Below are 12,168 nucleotides of genomic sequence, written 5' to 3'. Positions count from 1 at the left end.
CATGTTGGCTTGACCAACTTTTGGAGAGAGAGAGAGAGAGAGAGATGGAAAGAGGCTCAAGCTTTAGCACAGAAGAGCGGAGTTATGGTGATGCAAAGCTTGACGACGATGGTCTTCAAAAAAGAACTGGTATGTATATATACCCAAACATATATAAACTCAAAATTACAAGAAAAAGTTTAGAAATCCCAATTTTATTTCCCTCAAACAATTCTTGTTTTTACCCGTGGGATTTGCGTTCTCAGCTTTAATTTATTTATATTTTTCGATTTCTAAGATTTAGAAGAAATGATTCTTATGTAAAAAGATTCATATATATGAGATTTTTATTTATGGAGTACCAAAATCTCCATATATCTGATCTGGGAATGGTGGATACTATACGCTAGTATTTTCTAAATTTGATAATAAGCTAAGGTAAGGTAGTTACATGGTGACTTGGTTATGGCTATGGAGGCACATTCATAAGTACAACCGCCCATATCATAACGGGGGTAATCGGGTCGGACGTGTTATCTCTGGCTTGGGCATTTGCACAGTTGGGTTGGATCGCCGGACCCGTTTCTCTGTTGCTGTTCGCCGTCATAACTTGGTACACCTCCGTCTTGCTGGCCGACTGTTACCGTTACCCCGACGGTAAAAGAAACCACAGTTACATGGATGCCGTTACCGCTCACCTGGGTAAGCCCCATTATATTATATTATATTATATTGTCCAATTATATTCATTGGATTATTTGTCACCTGAAATTAAAATTAAGGGTGTGTTTAGAAACCTGAAAAATAACTTCTAGAATCATTTTTCAAGTTTTCATTATTTGGATGTGTCGGAAAAAAATAAGATTGTTTTTACGGAAGTCATTTTTCATAGACCAAAAACTAATTTCCCACAACAATCACAACCTTAGTTTCCTATTGAAACCATAGGTCTTGTTTCAGTCGAAATAAAAAAAATTTTACTTTTTTTTAATTTTAATAAATAACATTATTTTTAATATTATTATATTTTTTTATATTCAAAATAAAATATTTTTAATACAATTCTACTCATTTTAGAGAAAATGAACCAAACACACCAAAATCATTTCTATATCACAACCCAATGGAAATGAAATTATCAAAATTATTTTCTTAGTTTTCAAGGACACCCTAAACAATTTCTTGTTTCTTGATTAAATATGTCTGTTACTATAAGTTGATAATGAAGTGGCGCAGGAGGATCAAACGCGAAGGTGTGTGGAACAGCGCAGCACAGCAATTTTGTTGGAACCAGCATTAGTTACACCATCACCACAGCCCTTAGCATGAGGTAATATAATTGAGAACAGTCAATCTATACTTTTCTATAGAGTTACGTCTAAATTTAACATCTATCAATTTTTAATTTCACTATAATATATAGTTCCTTGACTATTCTATTATTGGTTTTGTTTTGAATTTGGTCCTCGGATTAAATATTTGTTTAATAAGCATTAAATTTAAAGGTAAGAATATAAAAATTAGTTAGCAAAATTAATTACCTCTCCAAATTTACATATTTAAGGGTGTTTTGGAATAAAGGCATACTTATCAATAGTTTAGTCCAAATTAACTTATATACAGGGGCGGAGGCACGCATTGTGGTAGGGGGGCCTTCCCCCAACCCCACCCCATTTTTAGTAGTTATATATGTATATATATTATTATAATATAAAAATTTTACAGTTTTGCCCCCCTCCTAATTTAAAAAAACAATCTATTATGTATATATTAAATGAACTCAATATATATATATATATATATATATATATATATATATATATATATATATATATATATAAAAACCTAAATTCATTAAATAAAAATAAATAAATCAAATAATCAAATAAACCATTTTTCTTTATTAATTAGCTTTTTTATTTATTAAATGTAAATATTTTTTACGAAAAATTACACTTTTCGTCCCTAAATTATAGAATAATTGTAGAATTCGTCCATAATTGGTGATCGTGCTCATTTTTCGTCCCTAAACTATAATTGACGTCGCAAATTTTGTCCTTTTAATAACATGTTGTACTCATCATTTGTTCTTAAGCTATACTAACATTACAAATTCCGTCCCTAATGCTTTGTTAATTAAGCGACGGTAATATAATAACGATGCCAATGCATCAACCTGTTCTTGTGGACTAACATACTCATCCTTTAGTATAGCTTAACATTACAAATTTCGTCCCTAATGTTTTGTTAATTGTTATAAACCTAAATGCATCAACCTGTTCATATCCCCAGTAATATAATAACGATGAACCTAGTTTATGAGTCTAATTTAATTTGTCATATCAGTAACCAAACAATTTTTACATTATATTTTAACTCTTAAATTTAATCCATGCTGTACTATATGAAAATTTAAGTGAAGGACCAAATATGGAACAAAATTAATAATAAAATTGATAAATGTTATTAGTAAATGGGTCGATCATTCTTAGAATTAACTCGATATTATGTGTATTTACAAAAATGTGATCAAACTGGAATATATGTGCAGCGCAATCTCGAAATCGAATTGCTACCATAAGTATGGGCATGGTGCTGATTGCCAGCATACGAACAATACTTACATAATCCTCTTCGGAGTTGCTCAGATTATTCTAAGCCAAATCCCAAACTTTCATAAGCTCTCCTTTCTATCCCTCGTCGCGGCTGTCATGTCTTTTGCTTATTCTTCCATTGGGCTTGGCCTTTCCATTGACAGAATCGCAAGTACGTAGTAATTATATTGCCAACATATATATATATATAGGCAAAGGATAACTAACTTTCCTTAGATTAAAGATTTTTACAGCAAAAATATAATGTTGTTTTAGGAGGAGGGCATGTCAAGACTAGCTTAATAGGGAAGCCAATTGGAGCGGACTTGTCAAGTGCAGACAAGATCTGGAACAGCTTTACTGCACTCGGAAACATGGCTTTTGCCTATTCTTTCTCTCCTATTCTTGTGGAAATTCAGGTAAACATTATTTATATATTTTAAAATAAAAATTGCATATTTTGTTTCTAAACTATACGGTAATTGTAAAATTCATCTATAGTTGTTGTTCGTGATCACTTTTCGTCCTTTAAGTTATTATTGATGATGCACTTTTCGTTCATTTACTAACAAAACATTAGGACATCCTCAATACTGAGGTTTTTGGGGTGATTTTTTAGGTGTCCAGTAGGAAAGACGAGAGAACGAGAAGGAAAAAAGAAAAAATAAATTTAAAAAAAAAAAAAAGGAAAAACTTAGATTTGCACCCCACCCATGCCAGTGCGTCTTTTCCTTCATCTTTTTCTCTCCTACGAGTACCACCATAAACCAACATTTGGATGGAGAGCTCACGTATTCTCCCTCATACACATCACTCACAAAATCTAAAAAACTGGTCCAAAATTAACTAATGTGGATGATTTTGGTGATGAAAAGTGAACTATAAAATGACGAAAAATGCGGATTGCTTATGACAAAAAAAGAACACGACTAATAATTATAAACGAATTTTAGGGATGAAGAGTGTAATTTTCCCTGCACTCAAACCAATTCTATGATTCATTAGTAGGTGTTGGTCAAATGATATGATGTATATATGCAGGATACCATAAAAGCTTCCCCAAAGGAGAATATGGTTATGAAACAAGCCACCTTCACCGGAATAGCGATATCCACAGTCTTTTACATGCTGTGCGGCGTGCTGGGATACGCGGCGTTCGGGAACGACGCGCCCTCGAATTTCTTAACCGGATTCGGTTTCTACGACCCCTTCTGGCTCATCGACCTGGCCAACGTCTGCATCATCGTACACCTCCTAGGAGCCTACCAGGTTTTCACGCAGCCGCTATTCGCGTTCTTGGAGGCGCAGTGCAAGAGGAAGTGGCCGGAGAGTAGATTTGTGAATCACGAATCCGCGATTCCAGCTCTTCCGGCGCTGAATTTCAGCGCGTTCCGATTAGTGTGGAGAAGCGCGTACGTGGTGGTTACAACCTTTGTTTCTATGTTGTTGCCGTTTTTCAACGAGGTGGTGGGTCTCATAGGAGCCGTCGCCTTCTGGCCGTTAACCGTTTACTTCCCAATTGAGATGTACATTGCGAGGGCAAAGATTCGCAGGTTGTCTTTCACTTGGGTTTGGCTCCAGATTTTGAGTATGATTTGCTTCATTATTTCAGTCTTAGCTGCTGCTGGGTCTATACGTGGTCTTATCCAATCTGTCAAGGCCTTCCAGCCCTTTCAGGTTGAATCTTGAACTTCATATTTTCGTATTATTGTACGGAGTAGTTGTTTTAACAATATAATTTAATTTGATATTTTGGTTCTCTACCTTTAATCATGATGCAAGTTAGCATGCATCTTCAGAAATTATTTGGTAATCAGTAAAGTTTATGGGGTCGTTTACTTCATTTTTCTGTTTTTCCATTTTCAATTTTCCATTTATCTAGTTTTCCATTTTTCCTTCTCCATTCTTCCAGTTTTCCAATTTTCCAATTCTCCTTCTCCATTTCTCCAATTTTTTCATTTCTTTAGTTTTAGTACATAGTTTGATTACAAAACAAAATACTCAAAACTTCATTAAATACAATCATCCTATATAACATTTGTATATTTATACAACAAAGATAATAATAATAATAATAATAATAATAATAATAATAATAATAACAATTAATATTAATATTAATAATAAGATGATGATGATCTGTGCGCTGCAAGAAGAAGAAAAGGAAAAAAAATAGGATAATAAAGAGTTGTGCGTGCGCAAGAAGAAGAAGAAAAGAAATTGGCTTTATAAGGCCATGCCTAGCAGGATTCGAACCTGGGGCTTCAAGGCCAATGAATTACTGTTCACCCGTGTATTTCCCATTTGGGAGAATGGGAAGTCCATTTTGGCTCTCTCCAAATTTGTATAGAAATGGAAGAATAGAGGTGGAAAATCATTTTGGAGAATTGATTTTAGTAAACAAGTTTTCCTTTTTCCATTTTTCCACTTCTCCATTTTTTTGGAAAATCTTCCATTTTTCCAAGTTACTAAACAACCCCTATGTTTTTTCTTTTGAAATTAAATCTATACTATTAATAAAAATAAAATTCCCAATTTTAACTCCCAAAACACTGTTATACAATTACGGTTTGTGTAATTTGTACAAGAAGAAGAAGAAGAAGGATCCAGAATTCAAGCTGCCATAATGTTCATAAAAATACTAATTAATGTAATGGATATGAATATAAATAAATTATGAAAAAAGGGACAAAGAATCAGTAATTTATAATTTTGAGTAAAATATTTTCTATTCTTTTCTGTTATTTCTCAAAACAAGGAAAAATTCTTTAAGGCTCTGGTTGATGCACTGTTATTTGTCTAGAGAATATTAACGCTCTACGGTCAACTAAGAAACTATGAAGTGCTTATTTCATTATTGGTGAATTTTTCTCTAATATAGTTATACTTACGGAATAAGTGAATATCAAAATGTAAGTGTATCTTAAGATATCGTATGAACCAAATATTCTTAATATATTATAATGAATCAATTACGTGCAGTGGATCGCACGGGTGAAAATACTAGTTATATTAAAAGAGAACATTTCGTTTGGAAAGATCATTTTTATTTTTTACCGGAAGACCATGCTCTTATTTAATTTTAATTTTTTCTTAATTCTTAATTTGTTTTTTTAGTACTATTGACTCTATTACAATATAGTAATTCTTATTTTGTTTAGTTTCTTATCGAATGTTAAATTAAAAGAAAAATAAAATTATTTCAACTTATAACATATGAGAATATAAGTAAAATTTATAGTTAATTTCGCATTTAGTATCACTCATTTACAATTTTAGTCATTAACTTTAAAGTTACCAAATTTAATTCTAGAGTATTGAATCATCATTGTAGTTTGACTTGATAAAATTGCAGCCGGTCAAATCCCCTAGCTTTGATTAAAATATTATTTAGCAAACAAGTTCATTTACATTAATATTTAACTGTTTTTGAAGTGTACTACTTGCTTTACATTAATCCACGCTTTATTTCCTTCCTATTATGTATTGCTCATATGTTAAAGAGATGACGGATATTAGAGCATAAAGTTGCAGAGCTGCGCTCTCACAATATGATATATGGGTAATTTTATAAATATATTGTTAGGATTATATATAAATATGATACTTTTAGTTTTGGATGTTTAATCATTAGAAATTTTTCTTTTCAAATATTGTTTCATCCTATAGACATAAGCACACTACCAAGTTATGCAAATTTTATAATTTTCATTTTCTATTTTACTTCTTGATCCTATCTTGATTATTCTCAACACTCCCCTATTAGATCTCTACACTCTCCCTCAATTTTTTTCTACTTAAAAAAAAACAATTCTCATTTTGTTTTAATTTATATTCAATGGTGTAAATGAAAATAAAATTATCTCAACTTATGAAATATGAGAATAGAAGTAAATTAAATTTTATATTTTAATGTACTTTAATTTAAATAAACAATTATCGATTGTTTACATGATTAAATTTTTATATTATGCTGCACATTTTATATAAAAAATCTTTTATTAAATTTGCAATTAATAACCATATAATACATTTATAAATAAATTTTATCAAACTAACAATTAATCATTACATATTTGATAATAATTAAAACACTAATTAGTTTTTAAATGATACAATTTACACAAGTAGTAGTCCATCACTCCATCATCAGTATGAATATTGTACATCGCGATGATATGATGGTGATAATAAGGATGAGGAGGGAGAGAATAGCGATTTTCTCTGGGTTTGAATGTGTCAACAATATAACAAGTTATCAAATTATTTTTATTTAAATTTTATGCCGGCATTATGGAAGGGTTACCTAATAGAAACCTGGAGAAAATGCTAAGCGAACATAATTTTAAAAGTAAATGTGTCCAATTAGATGGAGCTATTTGGCACTGTTGCTTGTTTAATAACATTCATCATATACCTTGTTTATAATATTTGTTGTATATGATCATAAATCTAAACCTTAATGTATATAAATAATAAATTAAACTACATGCACATGGTATATCTATTTCCATTCACTCTGTAGTAATTAGTAAATTCATATATAATAATAGTCTTTTATATTCCATAAAAATAAAGCTTAATGCACATAAAATTAAAAATAAGACTTATCAATCCCAACAAAGTTGATCATATTAGTGTGTCAATGTAACCTGACTTGTCCCATTAGACCTGCCTCATTGCGGGTTAAAATTTTTGTTAGCTTTTGCGTGCCAGCCCGCTAAGCCTACAAATTAGAATTCTTCAATCCTAGCCCACCTCATATGGGTTCACGTACGGCCCTCACACCCCAACTTCAAAAAGTAAAATATAAATAAACGGAAATTTTATTTTTTTAATGTTATGTATATAATTTATTTATTTATTTATAGGAAGCTCACGAGTTAGCCTGCTAACCCGTACGGACTAAAAATCTTAGGCCCTAACCCACCTTACCTTTGGGTACGTGATTTAGGGCTAACTAGTGTGCTTCAACCAACTTTGACACTTCTCAGTAGTTATACTATGAACTGGGGTCCACCTTGTACCCGTGTTTAAAATATACAATTTACATACTGAATATTTACAATTTAAATTGTAAACATTTAGTATGTAAATTGTGTAGTTTGAATTTTGGTATAACTTGTAAGGTAGACCCAAGTCTACACAATAATTTACAGACATTTCTAGATTAGATTGTTGATTTGATAACAACAATTTACTACAAATATAACTCTCATGATTCTTTTTTTTACTAGAATCATAAGACGAGATTTAATCAATACACAGCTCCATACGGTTATTCCAGTCTCCTTTTGTCTTAAAATAGAAAGAAAAAAAAAAAACCTATTTTAATTTGCGTATTTCCCATGTTGGCTTGACCAACTTTGGGTCAGATTTAAATGCCAATAAATATAGCATGCACTCTACCGTCTGGATTCTCTCCACCGAACATTTACACATCTCTCAACTTAATCAGTACTGAAACAGAGAGAGAGAGAGAGAATAGCAGAGATGGAAAGAGGCTCAAGCTTTAGCACAGAAGAGCGGAGCTATGGTGATGCAAAGCTTGACGACGATGGTCTTCAAAAAAGAACTGGTATGTATATATACCCAAACATATATAAAATCAAAATTACAAGAAAAAGTTTAGAAATCCCAATTTTATTTCCCTCAAATAATTATTGTTTTTACCCGTGGGCTTTGCGTTCTCTGCTTTAATTTATTTATATTCTTCGGTTTTTAAAGAGCTTAATTATATGAACCAGATTTAGAAGAAATGATTTTTATGTAAAAAGATTCATTCATATATATGAGATTTTTATGGAGTATCAAAATTTCCCTACCTGGGAATGGTGGATACTATACGCTAGTATTTTCTAAATTTGATAATAAGCTAAGGTAAGGTTGTTACACGGTGACTTGGTTATGGCTATGGAGGCACATTCATAAGTACAACCGCCCATATCATAACGGGGGTAATCGGGTCGGGCGTGCTATCTCTGGCTTGGGCATTTGCACAGTTGGGTTGGGTCGCCGGACCCGTTTCTCTGTTGGTGTTCGCCGTCATCACTTGGTTCACCTCCGTCTTGCTGGCCGACTGTTACCGTTACCCCGACGGTAAAAGAAACTACACTTATATGGATGCCGTTACCGCTCACCTAGGTACGCCCGCCGTTATTATATTACATTATTGTATATTATATTATATTGCCTCCTTAATTGAATTATATTCATTGGATTATTTGTCACTGAAATTAAAACTAAAACTGTACAGTACAGTTTCTTCTTGATTATATATATATATATGTCTGTTTTTTTTTTTTTTTTTTGAAAACATATATATATGTCTGTTAATAATGAAGTGGCGCAGGAGGATCAAATGTGAAGGTGTGTGGAACAGCGCAGCACAGCAATCTTGTTGGAACTGGCATTAGTTACACCATCACCACAGCCCTCAGCATGAGGTAATAATATAATTGACAACAGCCAATGTATAATTTTCATAATCTATTTTCAATTTCATGACTATTATTGATTTTATTTTAAATTTAGTTATCAGGTTAAATATTTGTTTAATAAGCATTAAATTTAAATGTAAGAATGTAAAAATTGATTAGCAGAATTAAACATATTTAAGGGTGTTTTGAGGTAAAAACTTATCAATAGTCTGGTCTGATCCAAATTAGCAAAGCTAGTTTTTTTTTGAGTATGCCTTCACTGAGGCTCGAACCCACTCCCATTATCCATGTGAGAGTGTTAAACGGGACACCGGATGCCCATGAACCTAGCTAGTTTGTGAATCTAATTTGCCATATCAGTAACAAGACAATTTTTACATTATATTTTAACTTTTAAATTTAATGCATGCTGTATCAAATGAAAATTTAGGTGAAGGACCAAATCCAATATAACTTTTAAATTTAATGCATGCTGTATCAAATGAAAATTTAGGTGAAGGACCAAATCCGAAACAAAATCAATAGTAAAATTGATAAATGTCATTACTAAATGGTACGGATCATTTTTTGAATTAACTCTTAATTATGTATTTACGAAAATGTGATTAAAATGGAATATATGTGCAGCGCAATCTCGAAATCGAATTGCTACCATAAGTATGGGCATGGTGCTGATTGCAAGCATACAAACAATACTTACATAATCCTCTTCGGAGTTGCTCAGATTATTCTAAGCCAAATCCCAAACTTTCATAAGCTCTCCTTTTTGTCACTCATTGCGGCTATCATGTCTTTTACTTATTCTTCCATTGGGCTTGGCCTCTCCATTGACAGAATCGCAAGTACGTAATTATATTGCAAACATATATATATATATATAGGCAATGGATAACTAACTTTCCTTAGCTTAAAAATTTTTACGGCAAAAATATAATGTTGTTTTAGGAGGAGGGCATGTCAAGACTAGCTTAATGGGTCAGCCAATTGGAGCAGACTTGTCAAGTGCAGACAAGATGTGGAACACCTTTGCTGCACTTGGAGACATTGCTTTTGCCTATTCTTTCTCTAATATTCTTGTGGAAATTCAGGTAAATATTATTTATATATTTTTAAACAAAAATTTTACTTTTCATCTCTAAGTTATATGATAATAGTAGAATTCGTCCTTAATTGTTGCTCGTGATCACTTTTCATCCTTAAACTATCATTGGCGTTGCACTTTTCGTTCATTTACTAACAAAACATTAGGGACGGAATTTGATTAATATAGCTTAGGGACGAAATTTGGTTAATATAACTTAGGGATGAAAACTGAATATGAAAAGTAAATAAAATGACAAAAAGTGCAATATTGATGATAGCTTAAAGCAAAAAGCGAGCATGGTTAATAATTATGGACGAAATTTAGGGATGAAAACTGCAATTTTTTTTATTCTTAATTATTACCCAGGCCAATTCTATGATTCATTAGTAGGTGTTGGTCAAACGATGGAAAATTATTCTATGGATCTGGATTTACCTTGCAAGGTGGATTCATACACAATTTAATTTACATATTAAATGTCTATAATTTACTTTTTAAAAATTCACAATTTGTATACTACGAACACACAATGCTAACATATATGTAATTAATTACCTTGGTTTTGTATTTTACAAGTTCTTTTCAAATACTACTATCAATTCTCATACTAAAATATGCAATTTAATCTCTATAAAATTTTGTACACTATAATGTGTTTTGATTTAGAAACACAATTTACATTCTGAAAATTCACTATTCCAATACTAAAAATACAGAATCCAATGTAGTTTAAGACTGTGTACACTTGGTTGGTCCATGGTATAACAATTGTCAAACGATGTATATATGCAGGATACCATAAAAGCTTCTCCAAGGGAGAATAAGGTTATGAAACAAGCCACCTTCGCCGGAATAGCGATATCCACAGTCTTTTACATGCTGTGCGGCGTGCTGGGATACGCGGCGTTCGGGAACGATGCGCCCTCGAATTTCTTAACCGGATTCGGTTTCTACGACCCCTTCTGGCTCATCGACCTCGCCAACGTCTGCATCATCGTACACCTCCTGGGAGCATACCAGGTATTCACGCAGCCGTTATTCGCGTTCGTGGAGGAGCAGTGCAAGAGGAAGTGGCCGGAGAGTAGATTTGTGAATCATGAATCGACGATTAAGGTTGTTCCAGCTCTTCCGGCTCTGAGTTTCAGCGCGTTCCGATTAGTGTGGAGAAGCGCGTACGTGGTGGTTACAACCTTTGTTTCTATGTTGTTGCCGTTTTTCAACGACTTCGTGGGTCTCATAGGAGCCGCCGCCTTCTGGCCGTTAACCGTTTACTTCCCAATTGAGATGTACATTGCGAGGGCAAAGATTCGCAGGTTGTCTTTCACTTGGGTTTGGCTCCAGATTTTGAGTGTGGTTTGCTTCATTATCTCAGTCGTAGCTTCTGCTGGGTCTATACGTGGTCTTATCCAATCTGTCAAGACCTTCCAGCCCTTTCACGTGGAATCTTGAACTTCACATTTTCGTATTATTGTACGGAATAGTTGTTTTAACTTTTAACAATATAAATTAATTTGGTATTTTGGTTCTGTACCTTAGTCCTTAGCTTTAATCATGATGCAAGTTAGCATGCATCTTCAGAAATTATTTGGTAATCAGGAAAGTTTATGTTTGGTGTGAATTTTTACCTAAAAAATGTTTCAATCAAGTAAGAATGTGCCTCTAAATTAAAAAATATTGAAAACTAATTTGGCTGATGGGTTTTGAATCCTATTACCGGATTCAAAATTAATTACCTGGTTTTGTTGTTGTTGTTGTTGTGTTTCTTAACGAAGGTGTGAATTAAAAGAAAAATAAAATTATTTCAACTTATAAAATATGAGAATATAAGTAAAATTTATAGTTAATTTCGCATTTAGTATCACTCATTTATAATTTTAGTCATTGATTTTAAAGTTACCAAATTTAATTCTAGATCAGAGTATTGAATCATCATCATTGTAGTTTGACTTGATAAAATTGAAGCTGGTGAAATCCCCTTGATATGAATATTTCCCGATGCCAAAGGCCTTGTGGTCAAGCGGCATCCGGTGTACACTCCCATGTGGAAGGGAGTGGGTTCGAGCCTTAGTAA

General features: G+C 32.6%; 2 protein-coding genes across 2 annotated transcripts; both read left to right on the top strand.

Moving 5' to 3' along the window:
- The first annotated feature begins 415 nt into the window (after positions 1 to 415).
- On the top strand, positions 416 to 4,311 carry LOC115995655 (amino acid permease 6-like). Its single transcript, XM_031234759.1, has 5 exons — positions 416 to 681; positions 1,216 to 1,309; positions 2,531 to 2,745; positions 2,850 to 2,992; positions 3,615 to 4,311. Exons 1-5 carry the CDS (start codon positions 657 to 659, stop codon positions 4,260 to 4,262), a joined length of 1,125 nt encoding a protein of 374 aa, XP_031090619.1. The 5' UTR covers positions 416 to 656; the 3' UTR covers positions 4,263 to 4,311.
- A 3,729-nt stretch (positions 4,312 to 8,040) lies between these two features.
- Positions 8,041 to 11,614, top strand: LOC115999394 (amino acid permease 6-like). Its single transcript, XM_031239249.1, has 6 exons — positions 8,041 to 8,151; positions 8,493 to 8,717; positions 8,926 to 9,019; positions 9,641 to 9,855; positions 9,959 to 10,101; positions 10,890 to 11,614. The coding sequence occupies exons 1-6, from the start codon at positions 8,067 to 8,069 to the stop codon at positions 11,544 to 11,546; spliced, it is 1,419 nt and encodes a 472-aa protein (XP_031095109.1). The 5' UTR covers positions 8,041 to 8,066; the 3' UTR covers positions 11,547 to 11,614.
- Positions 11,615 to 12,168: the final 554 nt, after the last annotated feature.

The sequence above is a fragment of the Ipomoea triloba genome, chromosome 1 (assembly GCF_003576645.1).
Source record: "Ipomoea triloba cultivar NCNSP0323 chromosome 1, ASM357664v1".
Taxonomy (NCBI): Eukaryota; Viridiplantae; Streptophyta; class Magnoliopsida; order Solanales; family Convolvulaceae; genus Ipomoea; species Ipomoea triloba.
The sequence above is the reverse complement of the archived record's forward strand: the minus strand, read 5'-3'. Positions and strand labels throughout refer to the sequence as shown.

Bases quoted from the DNA above. Each gene is read 5' to 3' on its own strand.
- LOC115999394 (XM_031239249.1), top strand. From the start codon at position 8,067: ATGGAAAGAGGCTCAAGCTTTAGCACAGAAGAGCGGAGCTATGGTGAT. The intron at 8,718-8,925 runs GTACGCCCGCCG...GAAGTGGCGCAG, and splicing joins TGCCGTTACCGCTCACCTAG to GAGGATCAAATGTGAAGGTG. The intron at 9,856-9,958 runs GTACGTAATTAT...ATGTTGTTTTAG, and splicing joins CTCCATTGACAGAATCGCAA to GAGGAGGGCATGTCAAGACT.
- LOC115995655 (XM_031234759.1), top strand. From the start codon at position 657: ATGGATGCCGTTACCGCTCACCTGG. The intron at 1,310-2,530 runs GTAATATAATTG...ATATATGTGCAG, and splicing joins ACCACAGCCCTTAGCATGAG to CGCAATCTCGAAATCGAATT. The intron at 2,993-3,614 runs GTAAACATTATT...GTATATATGCAG, and splicing joins CTATTCTTGTGGAAATTCAG to GATACCATAAAAGCTTCCCC.